Source organism: Protopterus annectens, chromosome 17.part0 (genome assembly GCF_019279795.1).
Source record: "Protopterus annectens isolate FY-2018-M chromosome 17.part0, PAN1.0, whole genome shotgun sequence".
Taxonomy (NCBI): Eukaryota; Metazoa; Chordata; order Ceratodontiformes; family Protopteridae; genus Protopterus; species Protopterus annectens.
The window spans coordinates 309,168,065-309,188,562 of record NC_056751.1 but is presented as its reverse complement, the minus strand read 5'-3'; the positions used below and the strand labels follow the sequence as shown (position 1 = coordinate 309,188,562).

Sequence of the window (20,498 nt, the reverse complement as noted above, 5' to 3'; positions counted from 1 at the left end):
GCAACTTTGCAAACTGGTTTTCTCAATTTGTTATGAGAGAAGGAAACAAACAAGTCTATTATTCTATGAAAATAAAAGCGAAATTGTCTATGGACATCCAAAAGATGGATCATATACTCTCTCTTATTTGAAAAGTTTGAAAAGACAATTGGTAGATTAATGACCTGGTTATGTTGGACTCAGAAGCTACCTTAGGAAAGGAAGATGGGTTGGTTCATAAAGACACCTAGTCATTGTGAAAAACCAGGCACAGAAGACAAGGCCTGGAGTTCAGATAATCATCTAGCTGATGTCCTGGTGAACAGAAAAATTGGTTTCCAAGACAAAAATGTATGATCTATCTTGGCTAAAGGTTCAGAGGGCATCTGAGTTAAGGTCTGAAGCATAACAGTTAAATTCCAAGGAGGAATAGAACCCTTTAATGGAAGTCTAAGTAAAAAGGCATCTTTGAAAAAGGCTTTACATAATTTAGAAGTAGCTAAGGTACAGTTATTTTCGTCCAGGTGGAATTTAGCCTTTATTTAATTTTCTTTATTTTTTTTTATATTTTTTATATTATTTTATTATAGGTTCATAGGTAGATACTAGGCTATCGGCCCAAGGGCATAAGTAAGCCTAGACAACTATGTATTGGCTTTCGCCACCCGTGTAGTGTTAAATTCCTGCCCTTCTATCGAACAGAGCCCCAGACGTGATGCCAGGGGTGAATTTCCTATTACCCGTCCACTTATCAAGGTTTTCTTGAAGAGTGCTAATGATGAGCTCTGCTTGATGTAGATGGGAATTTTATTTCAGAGCATGGGAAGTCCCTGGGACAAGACTCTACCCCTCCAGCATGTCCTATTTGTAGTTGTGATGAGATTTAGGTCCCTAGTGCGTGTAGCTCGGGGAGATTGGGACTTCTTTAAGTGGAGCATGTCTATCAATTCCGGGTTTGACATAGCTGACGACCTGATGTCATGGAAGAGAAGACAGCAACCGACGCAGGACCCAAGACTTTGGAATTCAGGCCGACTGAGGTCAACCTGCCAGCAGATTACCCAAATGTAATGACTGCAACAGTGAAACACGAAGAACATCAGAGTCCTGATCAGAATATTCACAGTCAAGGTCAGTCCTAGGCCTCTTAGAAGGGGGGAGGGTTGACTACCCCTGATTAGAGTAATAAGATCTTCAGCCATTTTGATCATTTGTTTTTTAGGCACAGGGGCCTGAACATGTGGCCTGGGTGTAATTTTTTTTTAGACATAGATCGAGATTTAGGCCTTAGAATAGAAGGTGGAGTCGGTTTAATATGCAAGTCTGTAGGCCTGAAAACACCCTCAGAAGCCGGTGCCTGCACAGCGGCTCCGGACCCATCCAAGGTAGCGATATCCGCGGGTTCTACAGGTGAAGCATCTCGCAGCATACTGGACTCCGAATATGTCTCAGTAGAGGCCTGCGAGTCAGAAGAAGCAGGTATCAGGGGCTGCAAAAGCACCTCACTGAGTACCGGCAAACTGGCGACTGGCTTAGGAAAAGCGTTGTCAGTTTTGGACCTCAACAGCCTGTCTCTCTCTTTTTCTTTGCGTTTTTTCGGAATTCCTGTAGTCGGATGGCTAACCAACATCATTTCTGGATAATTACACCGAGAACCGAAATATTTAGAGGCAAAAATGTACTGACGACTGAGAGTGCGCTAATTAAATAAAGCACAAAACCGACAGCAAGGTACGTCGTGCTCAGGGCCTAGGCAAGGAATACAGTACAAATGAAAATCTTTATGAGGTATTTGCTTCCCACAAGTAATGCAATTATTAACTTTTACGGACATCGGTAAGGAGCAAGAAAATGTTTCCCAAACGGGGTACTTAGCTTTAAGTTGAAGACTTCGGTTCTGAAACTCGAAAATGAAAATTTCAGGAGTTGGCCGACCGGCACTTGAGAACTGCTTCTGCTTCAGGCACCGCACGGCAAGAAAGACTGATGTAATGGCATCGGCTGCATGTTTTATACCCCTGATGACCTGACGTCATGGAAGGGACAGCATCCGACGCAGGACCCAAGACTTTGTCAATCAGGCCAACTGAGGGCAACCTGCCAGCAGATTACCCAAATGTAATGACTGCAACAGTGAAACACGAAGAACATCTGAATATCTTAAGAAGCCTAGCTGTCCATTCCCAAGGCAGACTTCAGCCCTTATATCTTATGTACAAATATACTCAGAGATGGGCAGAACACAGATTTGCTGGGAGATTTACACGTTGCCCATATTCTTGAGGTTACCCATCCATTTGTCCAGATTACATGTTCAGGGTACTTGAGTTTGCCTTATTTGGCAAGGAAGACTATTCTACAGAAGTGGAATTCTCTGATACATACTAATACCTTCAACATGCTCTATTTTGCAGAAGAGAATGAGATGTGTTAAGTGGGTGATTATGCCACCACAGGACGTGTGAATATGTAATCGGTTTGATAGGATATGGTCTGCTGAGGAGCTGTATGTGAGGCAGAGGTCGACTCTCAACAGTCTGTATGATACAGAGAAGAGGGATAAGGCTTAGAGGCAGCCTATACAGTTTTATTATTTAGACACTTGATTTTAATTCTGAAGATGTACTATGATCATTCAAGTTGTGATAAGTTCTTGGACAAGTTTATAACAAAAGTGGCATTATATTCAATGATCAGCCTGATAATTGCAGAGTACATTGGAATAACTGCATCCCTGAACCAAGATGCCAAACCTTTAGATATGAGCTGCACAATGAAAAAGGAAAAGGACTTCCTTACAATAGTGAATATGTGGTGATCAAAGGACAGCTGGTTGTACAGGTTCCCATACACTTGACTATATGATTAATTTTCAGAGGTGTACTGTCAATGTGATAGTTAGGAAGGGAATCATAACTGTCAAAGGACACAACCATACATTTATTGGTATTTAGTTTTCGTTGAAGGTTTTGACGCCAGCCGTTTGTGGCAGACCCACTTGGAGGTCCATGGCGTCACTTGGGGAGATTATGATGGCATCAAATTTGCAGTCACTTGCAGAAATGGTCAGTAACAAACCCTTAACATTTGGCATTTAATACTTCAAGGTCAAAGCAAAGTCTTCCAAAACCTTGAGGTACACCACTACTGGCAGGTCTTTTGGAGGAGGTAGCACTGCCCACCCTTATTTCCTGTATTCTACTTGTGACCCAAATTGCTACCAAATGGGTTTGTAAGGATTTAAATTCTTCCTAATTTAGCAATTAGAGTAATATCCTTCTAAACTTGGCACAAATAATGCTTCCATAAATGTCCATTTTTTGATTTTTTTTTCCATTTCCACATTCCTCAGCATTATACAACTCTTTTCAGAAAATTCTCAAAATAGCTCCAACTTGAATGATCATAGTACATCTTCAGAATTAAAATCAAGTGCCTAAATTATAAAATGATTGACTTCAACAATTGGCTAAGCTTCTGGTGTCATTCAAAGGGGATCCAGTACCTGTCTGCCTGGGAAGACATTATCGACAAACCACGATGCTTTGCCAGAGATGGTCTGCACCTGTCGCCCCTGGGATTCAGGTGACTGGCTAAAGCTCTTGCCACCCCTATAGTGCTTTTTTTATGCAAGGTTCAAAGGACAAAACCACCACCGTAACAGGTTCAAGTATGCAAAATCTGAAGGTAATGCTACTCAATGCTAGAAGTCTAAAAAACAAAATGCACTCTCTCGAGGCACTCCTAAAAATGGAGAACATCGATATCTGTGCAGGCTACAACTCTTACCACCCTTGTCAGCCACAAAACCAAGACCGAAACACTAAAGGTGGAGGACTGTCCATACTCCCCAAGGATATTCACACCTCCAGGCTAGCTGCCCAACACAATGCATCTGAAATTCTCCAGGTGCAACTAACACTAGGTAAGACTGCAATCCAAATTGTAGCTTGCTACAGATCCCCCACCATGCCCCAAGATACTCACTACACCTTTCTAAACATACTGGAAAATATTAAGATACAATCAAACACCCTAATACTGGGTGATTTCAACTACCCTGTCATTAACTGGGAAAACTACTCTGTTACCAACACCTTTTCCCAACGGTTCTTGGAATTCATAAATTCCAATGCCCTGGATCAACTAATCCATTGTCCCGCCAGTGACTCCAATATCCTAGACCTGGTCATTACCAACATGGGAGATAGATGCTCCACACCAGTGGTCACCCCCTCATTGGTCAGATCTGACCATAAGCAAATCACCCCTGAGAGCCACATCCCACCACCACCCCCAGTAAGGAAACCTCCTTAAAAAACTCTCCAAAGCCAACGTCATGCTACTGAAGTCAGAAGTGACAAACTTCATAACACCCATGCAGACGGGATCTGAAAGTTAGACTGCTGAATCCTACATTAAGGCACTGTACGAGCACATCCACTCATGCATGAATCGTGCCATCCCAAATAGAACCAAGATGCTCTCCTCCAAAAAAGGAAGCCAATCTGGTGGTCCCCTGCTATAAACAAACTATACAACAAAAGGAAGAAACTGTTGCAGAAAAGAGGAAAATTCCAGTATACAAAAAACTCCCTCACCAGCCTCAATAAGAAGCTGAGATCCCTCATAAAATCCTCAAAAGCTAGTTACGAAAATAAAATTGCCAAAGATTCCAAAGACAACCACATGGCATTCTATAGTTATGTCAAGAATCTAAATGGCAATGCTCAGATCTGCTCTGAGCTACAACAGAATGGCATTAAATATACTGATCCCAAGGATATTGCCAATATCCTGGCAGATCGATTTAGTGCCAACTTCACCCCGCCCCGACCCCCTAAAGGGCCCATCTCAATACCAAATGATTGCCACATTCCGGTAATCACTGCCACACAGGTAGAAACCGCACTCTCCAAAGTTAAGAATACAGCATCCATGGGACCAGATGACATCCCGGGCTGTGTACTACATGAACTACAAAATGAACTGGCACCTCACCTAAGTGTCATATTTATTCATAGCCTCACTTCAGGCTTCATGCCCACTGAGTGGCGCACAGCTACAGTTATCCCACTCCACAAGGGGGATCCACCTTGGATCCTGGGAACTACCGTCCTATCAGTCTGACGAGCCTGATCTGCAAGGACATGGAACGCATTATCATGGAACTTATAAACAAAGACTTTGGCAACCTTCAAACACTGCACCCCACCCAGTTTGGGTTTGGGAAGGGCTGATCTCGTCTCCTGAACCTGACTGACTTCTTCAAATCAATCTCCAGAGCTGTGGACGAGGGTAAGGTGGTCCACACAGCCTATATCTGGACCTTGCCAAGGCCTTCGACACCATCCTCCACTCTGGAATCATAGATAAACCTTACTAAGCTGGGCATAAATCCTTACGTCACTCGATGGATTGCCAACTGGCTTACTGACAGAACCCAGACTGTACAAGTAGCCAACTCCAAATCCAGCTCCAGACAAGTGGAATACCTCAGGGTTCAGTCCTGGGACCACTCTTGTTTGGCATCTACTTCTCTGAAGTACAGACCAACACTAAGAGACTCTGGCTAACAAAGTTCGCAGATGACTGCAAACTGGGAGCCATTACTGAATCCCCAAATGATGTGGATATTCTACAAAAGGGCCTTAGAGAAACAGATGCCTGGTGCCAGAGCCATGGGTTCAAGCTTAATGCCAAGAAATGTACAGTTATCCCCTTTGGAAAAAAACATGTACCCATGAATTACCACATAGGTGGCAGTTCACTACACATTGAAAGTGTGATGACAGACTTAGGGACAGAGTTGGACAGTGGTCTCACCTTCGATAACCACATCGCCACAACAGTCAGGAAAATCCTTCTATGTGGTACACCTAGTCACGAAGGGCTTTTCATCCACAAAAAGGAGGTTATTGTCCCACTGTACTCATCCCTCATTAGACCCATTATAGAGTATAACATCCCGTTTGGTATGTACCTCACAAAACATCTGCAACAGCTGGAAAGGCCGCAGAAATACCTCACTAAAAGAATCACAGGCCTAAAGCAGATGCCATATGCGGACCGTCTATATATTAAAAAAAAAAAAAAAACCTCCAGTTATACTATGTGGCATTTAGTCTACTCAGAGGCAATCTCTGCTTAACATGCAAGGCCATGTCAAACCCTGAGCTGCTGGACATGCTCCACTTAAAGAAATCCCAAGGCCATGTCAAACCCTGAGCTGTTGGACATGCTCCACTTAAAGAAATCCCAATCTCTCAGAATCGCATGCTCCAAGGATCTAAACCTTGTCATCACAATGAACAAAACATGCTGGAGGGATAGGTTCCTGACCCATAGACTCCCCATAATCTGGAATAGACTGCCAATACATGTCAAGTAGAGCGAATCCTTGGCCCTCTTCAAAACGGACCTTGATGATTGGGTGGGAGATAGGAAATTCACACCGGGGATCATGGCAGTTGCCCTGCTAGACAGGGGTCCAGGAAAGTAAATATTGTGGGAAGAAATATCCAGGGAATTGTTATGGCTAGGCTTATATAGGCCCTAGGGCCGACAGCCTAGTACCAACCTATGAACCTATATCTCTATCAGAGCTCTTGTTCTTTTTCTTGTTATAGGCTTCCCAAGTTTGGCAACAACCCCATTCAATTTCTGTTGCCTACGTCACTGTGCTAAAAGTTTTTGTGCTCGAGGTGTTACCAAAAAGTTGCTTAACAGCAATCTTTCTAAATATATGCATATTATCCAAATACTTCCCTCTTTTCCCATTAGTACTATGAAGTTGCCCCTCCTCTTGTTCTGAAATTCCCCTTATTTTACAATACTTTAACCTCTTCCAGTGCCTTACTTTTTCCCTATATCTCTACTGTCTCTTACTTCTTGGTTTTAAAACTCATTTTCATTTTATCCCACTGAATACCCATCACTTATGAAACTTCTATCTTCATTAATAACTCTTGAATCATTACCACTACCCATTCCTTAAATTCCTCTCTCTCTAATAGATACATAAAGTGTCATTGTCTTATTTTTATTTTATTACATCACATCTTTATCTTTGCTTTTTTTATTTCTATCCATTCTAACCTGGTTATTGTACTTTGGGAATAATATGTATATTCTTTCAGGGCTCCTACTACTGAATTCTTACCTTCCATACCACGCAATCTCATACTACTTTCAAAATCTACCCTATTTTATTACATCTTCCATCCAACACCCTCCAATACAATCTCACTCCTGCAGATGAGGTTTCAGTCTCCAAACACAAAACATTTCCGGCTGAAAATTTTACCCCCCACCCCCAAACTCTCTTAAGCTCCATAATACCAGTTTTAGGTGGAATACAAACACGTGCCAGCACAATCTTCCTCCCCTGTCAATAACCACTTACTACCACAAATATGCAAACTACCATCCTCCTCCTGCCACTACTGGGCCCAATTTCCTAAGCAATATGACTCATTTTTCATCTCTCCGTGATATTCTACTAATTGTCTACCCTGAAATCCTTTGTTCATTTCACAAACTCATTTCTATTTAAATGTCTGCTATAAAATTGCCATTTGTACATCACACTTAATATAATTTAATACTCTGTTTTGTATTTCTACATTTAAGGCCAGTTACATTCCATGATGATATGGAGAGTGTACCTATAAAGAGAGAAAGCTATTAGATCCACCTACTATACATAGCAGCTCATATGAACACATTTCCAACTTTTAGCTTACATCCACACATTATTTGGCAAGCTGGCCTCTTCTGCAGTTTATTTTTCTCATCGACACATGAGCCTGTCATTCAATAAAAATACTCCAACGTAACATTTTCAGAACCTCAAACCCTTTCAACTAACAATCAAAATAAATGTACATTTTGAACAACTGGAGGTTATCTATCAGATGCCCCAAATCAGTGTCTGCACTCAAAGGCATTACCTAATCTAAAAATTAATGTTATCCATGTTAAAAGCACGTGTTACAGCCTCATTTACACTAATTGCTATCTGTTCTTACTTCAGTCCCCCCACCAGATGTGAAAACACAGCCGGCATGCTTTCAGTAAACATTAACTTTTAGCCCTTAGTAACATGCACTGTCTGCCTTTAAATAAACAAACTAAACTGAGCACTATTACAGTAAATACATTAAAATACTAAGGCTGCTGGAGAGCCAATTACTTGTATATAACTTATTCACTTTCCACATTTCTCAAATTTCATTTTTCACTGAACTGCTTGACAACGTATATGTTAATTATGATGCACCTAGTATAATTCACTCCCCAGTGTGTACACCTCTCATGGTTAATTGCTTGCACTTGTAGACTTGTCTCCAAGAGGGTAATGGAAAAAAACACTACTGCCTTAGTAGATGCATAAAATAATCTTTTTTAATACCACCTAGAACTCATTGTTCAGCCTTCACAAGATTACTTGCTTGCATCTGTAGACTTCCTGTCTATGTGAAAGCCTGTGCTAATGGGGGGAAAAAAGCTACTGACATGGCAAAGGCAATAAAGAGCTACCCTTTTTAACATTTTATCTTATTTTTGAAGCCTATATGCTTACAAAACAGTGTCTATAGCTTAAACCAAGGACATTAATCTACATGTCCAACACTATAAAAACAGAAAACAGTGGTAATCCAGAAACCTACATCTGGAATCCCCCACCTGTGACCTAGAGGGTTGACAGGGCTAGCCCACCTGTGACCTAGAGGGTGACAGGACTAACCAGATTGAGTACAAAGGATCAATGGAGATAAAACACTCATCCAGCTACCTACTTAACTGAATAAACTACTTGAAACTTCAACAAGGCATCGCTATTCCTCCCACAGAGAGAGCATCAGAGAGAGAATCTCCTAGATCTGCTAGCTAAAGTGATGCTATAAAAATGGGAAATTACCTCAATTCTACATTTAACTTGATCAATATACTTCTTCATCACTCATCCCTGTAGCCCAATATCATGACATGATAGTAACTTATACTTCTATCCATACTTTCTTACTTTACTACAATGTAAACAAACCCTGAATACCTTACACCTAAGAAGTTTGCTTGCTGTAATACCTTTAACATATACAGAAGTCACTGACAAAATATCGCAATCATTACATATAAAATGCTACTGCCTATCCACTATACAAAGCTGCTTCATAATATGGCATGTAATTTACATCATGAAATTTTGAAACAAAATATTAGTAGGAACAAATACTGTTTTACTTGATGTTACTCTTTCAGTCTCTTCAGTGTCCTTGTAAACACTAAAGGCATAAAAACTGGGTACAAGCTTTATCGTTCACCCACAGTCAACAAAATTCCAGCCTTTCTTAGCCACTTCTCACAAAGTCGCTTTCACGTCTATTTTTATAATGGGATTGATGCTTTATAGTCTCCCATTTATTCACTAATTACACAATGTTGTCAGACTTTTCTGATCACCTCCATCTTGCAAGACCAGTCTTTGGATAAAGTCCAAGCTACTTATTGTTATTCTAGTCAATGCATATGCATTTGTCACAAGCATTTTCATTTGGATTAGCAGAAATTACTTCATGGGCAAAAACACTCTGTTTGGGTTGTGTTATTGTCAGAAGAATGAGCAGCATTCTGCTTGCTGGCTCACAGTTGGTTGGCTAAACTTTATTACCACCTTAACCTGCTCTGTGTCTAAATATGTCTCCTCATCCAAGACAAAAATATGAAGAAAACCTGACAGCAGTATGAATCTCAAACCTGCCACACTACATTCATCTAACTACTGATACAAACTTGCTTCTCTTCTATCTGGTGCATACTGAATAATCATTTTCCACAACTAGCTCTAGAAGACTTGATCACATGGACTACTACCGACTTGATACACCAACCCCATATAAACGTGGGGTAAAAGGATGGCAATTAAGACAAATCTGCTCTCCCTAATCTAACACCTTTTCTCTTCTGCCACAGTTTTGACAAAAGTGAATCTTTCTGGTGATATGACGGCACCTTTACAAATATAGGTCTTGGTTGCTTTCTCAGGTCTAGATTTGGAGCATATACAGAGAGCATGGCCTATCAATTAACAAATCCTGCTGGGAACACCAATCCAGCTGCTTATCTGTACTTCTATAAATTGAATGCTGTTTCTTCCGGTTTCTTTGTACAGCAGAAAATCTCAGGCTTTCTCTGCTTGCTAACTCCACTATTTTTGGAACAGCTCTTCTTGAGAAGCCTCATGTTCAGCCACTTTTTTCATTTCAGCCTTTGCAGTTTTATCAACTCATCTCTATACCTAGTTAAAGCTTCCTCTATTATTTTCCAGCCTTTTGCCATCTGCCTTTATGTATTCCTTCGGGGTTTCACTTATTTTAAACACCTACAAGTGCTTTGGTTTAGTTTTCCTCTCAATTAATGGAAGCTAACTCCTGTACCAATTCTGAAACTTCAACTTCTTTTTGCTGAACAGCTACAAGATTTCTACACAGACCATTTTTATTCTCCTTTTCTGACTTTGACACTTTATCCACAATTCTTCTTTGCTGACATCCTGGTAGTGTGACTACTAGCCAATAACTGACTTTTACCCAAATAGGTACGTTTTACTTGCTTTTTATTCCGAGTTTCAGTACTCACACAGAGCTCCAATTAACTTGATGATTGTTGTGCAGACAGCATGGAAATATGAAAAAAACATTCTTGGCCCCATCTCTCTCATGCCAGAGACTAATCAAGTGGTAGAGACTGTAGTAGTTTAAGCTAGTGACAACAGTATGAAGTGAATGGGATAACTAAGTTTAAGCTCAAAAGGGAATGAGAAATTATGTAATTAATGTTACATAACCTACAAAACTGCTAGCTTACTTACGATTTTCATTACTCTGTGCTTCAAGATAATCAACAGGTTTGGAAGATGGAAGTTTCTTCATTTTCTTCTGCCTTTTTGATGTTGGTGCTGGTGGCTCTACATGGTTATCAGAAGATAAAATCCAAATCAGTTACATACTTTATTATATACAACACATGACTAATACACTAACACAATATATACTTAAAGTACAGTTGTGTACACTTACCATAAATGTAGATGTTAGAGTGTATTCACTGTTGCAGTCATCACATTTGGAGTATCCCTGCCAGGGTAGCCCTCGACTGACCAGAATACCAGAGGCTTAGTATTTCTGTGTCGGGTGCTGTTCAGGACTGACGTCAGGTCATCAGTAGTATAAAATAAGGCAGCCAACGCCATTACATCAGTTTTTCTTGCCCTGTCAGGAGCACCCAACTGGGAGCCAGGTTATGGTGGAAGAACCCCACCAGTAGAAAGTAAATAGCAAAATGTTCCTTGTAAGGAAAGAGAGAAAGAAGAGGGGGGATGGAGAGAGGGAAACCAGGAATGCAACAGTGAATACACTTGAGCCTCTACATTTATGATAAGTGTACAGAACTGTAATATGTTGTTTGTGTTTCATTGTTGCAGTCATCACATTTGGGTTGAATCCCAAAGCTGAGGAAATGGGTGGAAGCAGTCAGGGATACTAGGGGCTGGCTAGGATGCCCTGCAAGACTGCAGTGGCAAAGCCTGCCCTGGATTTGGAGAAGATAGGCAGGTGGTAATGCTTGGTGAAAGTGTGAACAGATGTCCAGGTGGCAGCCTCCAGGATGTCCCTGGTGGGGACTCCTCCGAAGAAAGCTGCAGAGGTGGAGGCTGCTCTGGTGGAGTGAGTCCTGTAACCCCTTATGGGGAGGTTTTCCGTGTTGCTTGTAACAGAAATGGATGCAGTGTGCTATCCATTTAGAAATGGTTTGTTTGGAAATGGCTTTGCCTTCTGCCCCCTGCAGCAAAGCTAACCAGTAATTGATCAGACTTTCTGAATGATTTAGTCCTGTCTAGATAGAATCTGAGCTGTCTGTGCACATCTAGAGAGTGCAGGATTCTTTCCCCCTTATTTTGTGGGTTAGGGAAAAAGTGGGCAAATGAATGGATTGGTTTGGGCATGAGGGAAACCCTGTCAGCATGGAAGATGATGAAGGGCTCCACAGCCATGAGTGCTTTTAGCTCAGAAACTCTTCTGGCTGAAGTGATGGCTAGAAGAAAAGTTGCCTTCCAGGAGAGAAATTTTAACTCTGCTGAAGATGCTGGTTCAAAGGGTGGCAGGGTGAGCTTTTCCAACACAAAGTTAAGGTCCCAAGCTGAGGTAGGTGCTCTTCTGGGTGGCCTCAAGTTGCTAGCCCCTCTTAGAATTGTTTGATTAGAGGGTGTGAGAAAAGGGGCTGTTCAGTGTGGAAATGAGCAGAGATAGCAGAGGCATGACTTTTAATAAAGGAAAAAGAGAGACCGCTGTGTAGCAGGTCAGCTAGATAATCCCAGATGAGGGGTAGGGAGGGCTGTGCCGTATCGGCTCCCTTAGCCTGAATACAAGCACAGAACCTTTTCCATTTGTCAGCATAAGACTTTCTAATGCTTGGGCGTCTGGCCTCACGTATAACATCTAGAACCTGTTTACTGAGGTTGGCAGATTGATCAGTGGTCAGGGAATAAGTCAGGCTGCCAAAATGAGGGTCTGCAATTGGCAATTCATGAATGCTCCTTACCTCTGGGCAGGAGGGTTGGGGTCTGACTGAGATGACATGGTGGCAGTGGGGACAGGCTGTGCAGCAGTGGGTACCAGTGCTGGTGAGGCCAGTATGGAGCAATAAGAACTGTCCTTGGTTTTTCCTCCCTTATTTTGAGCAGTACCCTGGTGATGAGAGGTAGTGGAGGAAATGCATAGACTGATAGATTGACCCAGGGGAAGGATAGGGCATCCACTTTCCAACACATGCAATGATGTTCACTGGTGCAGAACTTGCTGAGCTGATGGTTGGTGTGGGAGGCAAAGAGGTCGACCTTCGGGGTGCCCCATTTCTGAGTTATTAGGGTGAGGTTCTTTTGTCCAGCTGCCACTCATGCGGGTCCAGAGGATTTCTGCTTAAGTGGTCTGCCAGAGAGTTTAGAGAACCTGGCAGGAATTGTGCTAACAGGCAGAGTTGCATGGCAGAGGCTGTGTGCCGAAGGGTCATGGCCAGCCTGCATAGAGAGTAGGAGTGAGTCCCTCCCTGCTTGTTGATATACCACATCACAGTGGTGCTGTCTGTTTTGATCAGGAGAGCCCCTGGGGAGAGAAAGGGCCTGAAAGCTGTAAATGCATCCTGGACAGCTAATATCTCTTTCTGGCTGATGTGCAGATGGATTTGCTGTGGGCTCCATTGGCCATGTATGCACCTGCCGTCCAGGTAAGCACCCCAAGCATAGTCTGATGCATCTGTGGTGAGGGTCTGGGTGTCAGTGGGTGGTGAGAAAGGTAGTCCCCTTGTTGTGGGAGCATGCTGCTGCCCACCAAAAAAAATCTTTTGTTAGGCAAGATATCACTGGTGTAAGAGTTTCCAGGTCTTGACAGTGTTGACACCAAAGGCTTTTTAGGTATCACTGAAGTTTCCTCATATGCAGTCTGGCATATGGAATGAGTAGAATGCAAGATGCCATGAACACCAGAGCTTGCAGGATTTTCCTTGCAGATAACTGGAGTCTGGTGGCTAACAGAGAAGTAGGCTGTCAGGTAAGTTTGCTTTTCTGGTTTAAGGAATGCCATCTGGGATGCTGTGCCCTGGCTTGCTCCCAGGAATATAATCCTTTGGGTGGGTACTAGTTTGGATTTTTTTCATTGATAATGTACCCTACGGGGGTCAGTAGGGACTTTACAAAGGCCAGGTGCTTGAGTAGGTTTTCCTGACTGTTTGCCTGAATTAGGCATTCATCCAAGTATGGATACATTTGGATATTCCATTGTCTACAAAAGGCAATGGTGGGAGCCAGACATTTTCTGAAAACTCTGGGAGCAGTAAAGAAGCCAAAGGGAAGTGCAGAGAACTGAAAGTGAAGGGATCCTGCCCTGAAATGTAGACATTTCCTGCATGATTCCCTAATAGGGATGTGGAGGTAGGCCTCTTTTAGATCTAGTGTGGCTAGCCAAGCATCCTTGGAGAGCATGGGTAGCAGTTGCTGGAGGGCGAGCATTTTGAATTATTGTATCACCAGGGAGGTGTTTAGAATGGATAGAGAGAGGATGGGGCACCAGGTGCCCTCTTTTGTGGGTACCAGAAGTAGTCTGGAGTAAAAACTTTGGCCTATCTGTTCTGCAGGAACGCTTTCTATTGCCCTCATAGAGAGCAGGGAAAGGACTTGCTTTTTTGCCTCTGCCAAATGGTTTGGAAGTAGATCTGGGAACCCTTTTTGGGTTGGAAGAGGATAGAAAGAAAACTTGTATCCCTGGGACACTATGTTGAGGACCCAGCTTGTCCTTGGCAATGATGGCCCAGGTGCTTGCATGAAAAGTGAGTTTTCCCCTAGGGGTGAGTGCAGGTGGGCAGAGGGAGGGGGTGGGGGAAAGTCATTGTGAGTTCTTACCATAAGGGGGTGACCTAGAACTTCCTGGTTTTGAAGTGGAGGAATTCCACTGTTTAGATCTCTACATTCCTTGTGGCTGCTGTCTGGGGGGTCTGCTTCCCTGGGGAATGGACTGAAATGACCTGGTGGGAGCAGGAAAGAACCAGTGCTTCGAGGGGCAATGCCTGCTGAACCTTGGTGGCTGGACCTGCAGGAAATCCTTAACTGTCTGCATAGATTTAGCTTTCTTTTCCATCTTTTTTAAGACCTCCTCAGTCTTAGTGTCAAATAAGTTGTCTTTGTGCAAGGGTGCATCCAATAATTCTGACTTAACATGGTCTGGCAAGGGCTGTTACTTACGCCATGCATGTCTTCTAAGGACAGAATCTGTGACTGCTGCCCTGCAAGAAGCTTCTAGGGTGTCAAGACCACAGTGTAAGGTGTGCTTAGTCACTTGACTTGCAGAATGCATTAACTCTTGTAACTCTTTAGATTCTGCACAAGCAGGAAAGGAAGAAAGTTTTTGTTTGAGGAGTTGCCTGGTATTTTGCTGAAATTTTAGCATACAGAACTGGCAATTTAGTGCTCTGATAGCAAGAGTAGCAGAGGTGCATACGTTTTTACCCCATCAGTCTAGTGCTAGGGAATCCCTATCTGACGGGGTGTGATTCATAGCAGAGGTTGCTTTAATTACGATAGACCCTTAAGAAATTACCGCAGGGTCAGCAGTAGGGTTTCTGAAAAGAAATGTGTGAGTCAGAAACTCTGTAAATACCGGTCAGGTTTTCTGGGTGCAGGAGGAAGGGTGTCAGGAGTCAAACTGGATTCCAGGAAAATATCTTCCACAACATCCAGAAATGGCCAGGGGTCTGTGCTGTGGAAGATCCAAGAATTCTGAGTCACTGTTTAGACTGAGGGTAGTCCTGACATTACCACTGAAAATGCTCCCTTAAGGTATGAAGGGTTTCTCCATAGGAAAAGTCTTTGGGTGGAGAGGCTGAAGGAATGGAATCCACCGAAGCAGAGAGGGGTTGCATGTGTTCAAATTCAGATGTATCAGTCATCAGACTCCTGGTTAGACAAAACTACTAGGGACAGATCTCTTTTCCTTTTGGAAGGGGGAGCTTGGCTTCCCCGATCGGCATGCTACGGTCTTCCGCCATTTTAAACATTTGAGACTGAGGCAAGGAAGCAGGTGCCTGAGATTGGGTTGTCGGTTTCTTGGGCGTGGCTCGTACCCTGGGCCTTAGAAACATGATTCTTTTCGAAAGAATGGTAGACGCGAAAGAAGGTGGGTTGTGTCGAGAATCGCTAGTGCGAAGTACTTCCTCGAAAGCCGGTGCCTGCTCAGCGGCTCCGGACCAATCCAAGGGTGAGACAACCTCAGGATCAATCAAAGAAGAGTTTTGCAGCATACCAGACTCTGAAAGGGTCTCGGTAGCGGCCTGCGAATCCACAGAAGCGGGCATCAGGGGCTGCAAAAGCGCCTCACTGAGGACTGGAGAACTGACGACTAGCTTAACGGAAGCGTCAGTAGGTTTGGACCTGTGCGGTCTGTCTTTATCCTTAGCAAGATCTGCTGTCAGATGTCTCACCAAAGCCATATTTGAATTAAAGGACTGTAAGCGAAAATATCTAGCTACAATAACGGTCCGATGATGTATAGTTCTGGCGTTAAAGCACAAAAGCGACAGCGAGGAAAGTCATGGTCTGGGCTAAGCAAGTGACCAGTAAGAATAAAAGTCTCTGTGTGGTATTTGCTTTCCACAGGCGAGACAACAGTTAACTTTTTCTGACATCGGTTAGTGTAAGAAAAAAGGATCCCCAATGGGGTACTTAGCTTTAGAAGACTTCAGTTTCAGTTCGGAAGACTAAACTCGGGTAGCAGCCGACCGTCACTCGTGCAAACTGCTTCTGCTTCAGGCTCCTCAGCAAGAAAGACTGATGTAATGTCGTCCGCTGCCTTACTTTATACTACTCACTATCTGACGTCAGTCCTGAAGCGACAGCAACCGACGCAAAAATACTAAGCCTCTGGTATTCAGGCCACCCGAGGGCTACCCTGGCAGGGATAATCCAAATGTGATGACTGAAACAGTGAAACACCAATAACATCTTAACAGATACTACATGCTCCTGTGATGCATAACTGAGAAGTTAAAAACCAGAGCAAAAACTAAAAATGTTTCACGTGAAACTTGATGCTACAGCAAAATATAAACAGAAACCAGGTCAAATTCAGTGCTCAACTTCACATGGTGCATTTTAAAACATAGGTAAAGTATGGCAAATTAAAACTACAAATACATGATGGAAGAATTTGTAAGTGGGAAAATCCAAGCTCTTGCCCTGGAAAGATTAAAAAAAAAATGGTCCAACTTTCTGATACTCTTATCTACATAAAACCTGAACTGCCTATGCACATGAAGAGAACGCAGAATCCTCTCAACTTGATTTTAAGAAGGAAAAAGGGTGGGTAAGTTAATGATTTGATTCACAAGAAACCATCAACAGCCTTATGCTTAACAAGAGGATTAGTTCAGAGAGTAATCCAATCCATATGAAAAAAAGAGAAAAAGGGGGAAGCCAAAAATTGCAACTATGACACCCAATTAGCAGAAGTCAAAGCTACCAGCAAAACTGTTTTCCAAGCACAAAACTGGAGAGGTGCAAGCACAGCAGGCTCAAAAGGAGATAATACATGTGTTCCCAGGACATAGTTCAGATCCCAAGGAAGAGTGGTAGCTTTCCTTGGTGGTCTGACATGCAAGATTCCCTTCAAAAAATCGTTTGACGTCATATCAAGATGAAAATGGCAGATCCAAAGGTAAGCAAGGAGAAATAGCGGACAGATGAACTTTAATTGAAGAGAATGCCAGCCCAGCAATGAGTAACTCACATGTAATCAATAATATAAGGAATACCCTTTTGAAAAGGGTCCTGAATTTTTGTATGGCACCAAAAGGAGAATCTTTTCCATTTGGAAATATAAGATTTTTATTTCATTTTCTATCCCCCTGGAACATCTTAAACACGTCCTCAGAAAATTGGTGCCCAAAAGGAATAAAAAGTTAAATCACCCATACGGTTAGTTTCAAAGTCTGTAGGCTGGGATGATTTAAAGAGCCTTTGTTTTGCATGAGCAAGTCCACAGTGAGGTACCTTGCAATGATTGCCCATGGCTATGTGAAAAACAGGGGAACCAATACTACCCCAGGGCAGAACTGAGTCACCAAAAAGATTTTTGTTGGACCTTCATGATCTTCAGAAAGACTTTGGGAACAACAGGAAGTGGAGGATGAGCATAAAGTAATCTCCCTTGCGAAGGAAATGATATGGCATCCATTCTGCTAGCATGAGGGCATGGTAGCCTTGAACAAAGCAGCCTGAGCTGGCTATTTATCGTGTATGGAAGCAAATAGCTCTATCTGTGGAGCACCCCACTAAAGGAAATGGACAGTGTCAAGAAAGACCTCTTTGTTTAGCATCCAATCCTAAGAGTCTTCTCTGGATATGGTTAAAGGTCTCCTACATTGCTTCTTTCTGATGGTACATACAAAGCTTGAATAAAAACTCTGTACTGAATGGCTATCTCCTAAGCTAACAAAGCTAGTCTGCACAGGTGATGAGACTTGGTGCTCCACTGCTTATTTGCCACAATTATGATACTGCCTGTACAGATCCAACGAAGACCAGAAGCTGAGAGATAATGAAGGGAATGAAGAGCTGAAGTAAGAGCCTTCATCTCCTTTACATTTGTGTGGTCCTTTTTTTCGCTGTGACCAGACCCCCTGAACCCAGCTCCCCATGTTAGATCTGATACAACTGTTAATAAACCTTAGCCAGGGAAGGAACCAGAAAAGGCATTCTTGGGTTGAATGAAATCTGACTGATCCATCACATTAATTCTTTCTTACTGAAGGGCAAAAAATGAATTTAGGAAAGTTATTGGATGGCAATATTGAGTCAATACGGATACCTCCCACTGTTATTTTATATCCTAATCTTTTATCATCATCATCTTCAGCCTCCTTTTCCCCATTTTTCTACATCGGGTTGGGGTATCGTGTTAACTGTCACCAACTCTGTCGATTCAGTGCCACACTCCTGCCTTCAACACTCATGCCTGACTGTTGCAGATCTTCTTTCACACAATCCGTCCACCTCTTTCCTGGACATTCTCGATTCCTCTTACCTTCTTCCTGTCTGTCCCAAATCATCCTCACCAGATTGTCTTCTGCTCTCTCTGATCTTTTCTGCAATTGGAGCTACTTTGGCTTCTACTCTTATGTTTTCATTTCTTCATTTGTCCCACAGTGTGCATCCTGTCACTTTTTTCAGGCATTTCATTTCCATCACCTCTAGCTTCTTCAACTGTTCTGCCTTTACTGCCCAGGGTTCTGTACCATAAAGTAGTAAGGGTCGCACTACTGTCTTGTACACTTTACATTTCAGCTTCTTTGGCATTTTTCTGTCAGTTTACACCTGATACTCTATGCCATTTGGCTGCAGCCCCTCTGATTCTAGCTTTGACCTCTTCATTCAGACTACCCTTCTCCTCAACTACTCCTCCCAGATACTTGAAGCTGTTTACCTCTTCCGTCTTCCCTTACATCTGTATTCTCAGCTTCTTCTGATTTACCCAATTTGCTGCCATTACCACCAGCATATCTGTGCTTAGTTTCATTCCATGTGCCTTCAGATTTGCATTCCATTCTCCTTCCCTTTGGTGAAGTTCTAGCTCAGGGTCTGCCTTACTGCCACATTTGTCTGCATACAGCAGCTTTGTTGATCCATCCCCTACAACCTATTTGCTAATGTAGTCCATCATCAGTATGAACAGCAGTGGGCTCAGAGCTGAACCCTGATGTACACCCACTGGGAACCCCTTCTTTGAGACCGAACACTATTCGTACTTGAGTCACTGGGTCCTTGTACATAGCATGCACTAATTCTATCAATGTTTCTGGGACTTCAAACCACCGCAATACCACCCAGATCAGCTTTTTTGGGACCTTGTCATATGCTTTCTTCAAGTCTAGGAATGCCTAGTTGGAGACTCTCCTCATCTCTAGCTTCTTCTCAAGTATCTGTCTCAATGCAAACATTGGGTCACTTGTGCTGCATTCTGATCGGAATCCAAACTGCTCATCTCCCATCTTACATTCTACTCTGCGTATCCATTTATCAATCGCCCTCTCCAGAACTTTTATGCAATGTGATAGGAATCTGATGTCTCTGTACTGCCCACAGTTGTGGATGTCCCCTTTGTTCTTGTACACTGGCACGAGTATGCTTATTCTGCAATCATCTCTCCACACTGCTAATAGTACCCTCAGGAGCCATTTCTTCCCTATCTCACCAAGCATCTTTATCATATCTGCTGTGACCTCATCTGAGCCTGCTGCTTTCCCTGACTTCATTTTCCTTAGTGTTGATCTTACTTCTTCTAGGGCGGGCTCCTCTTCTTCTCTCACTGTAGGCTGTTTCTGGGGCAGTACAGCTTTTGTGGGGTTTTCTTCATTCAGAAGCTGTTGGAAATACTCCTTCCATCTGCTTTTGATGTCTGCTGGGCTGGTAAGCAGGTTGTAGCTGGCATCCCTTATGAAGGGTGTCTGACTATCTTCTTTATCTTTCTGTCTTTGCCTTGCAACCTGATATAGTTTCTTTGTGCCCCTTAAGGAGTCGCTTTAAAGAAGTTGGTAACAGTGCCTTCAATGTCCTATTCTTTGCTATTGCAACTTCTTTCTTAACTTCTTTGTTAGCCAAACAGTAGTCCTTCCTAACCTGGTCAGTCTTTTTGGTCTCCCACTTCTTCCTGCACTTCCTTTTTCTTTTGATGATTTCCTGGACTTCTGCATTCCAACACCAGCTTTCCTTATGAACCTTATTTCCATACCTGGCTTGGCCACATATATTTTCTGTAGTCCTAACACATGCTGTTTTTAGGCGCTGCCATTCTTCGACTCCACATATTTCCTCCTTTTCTTTGGGTGCTAGAGCCCTGAGTAGTTCCTTGAACTGTTGTACTTTCTCTCTAATCAACTTCCAGATCATCAGCTTGGTCTCAGTTTACTTTAGAGCCTTC

General features: G+C 42.8%; 1 protein-coding gene across 1 annotated transcript in view; it reads right to left on the bottom strand.

Moving 5' to 3' along the window:
- QSER1 (glutamine and serine rich 1) overlaps positions 1-20,498 on the bottom strand; it is a gene marked incomplete at its 5' end in the record, with an annotated part of 2,529,639 nt that overhangs the window by 1,530,760 nt on the left and 978,381 nt on the right. The window contains one exon of the mRNA XM_044059174.1: positions 10,853-10,948. Within this exon, the coding sequence (XP_043915109.1) occupies positions 10,853-10,948 (96 nt within the window). The remainder of the gene's footprint in view (positions 1-10,852; positions 10,949-20,498) is intronic.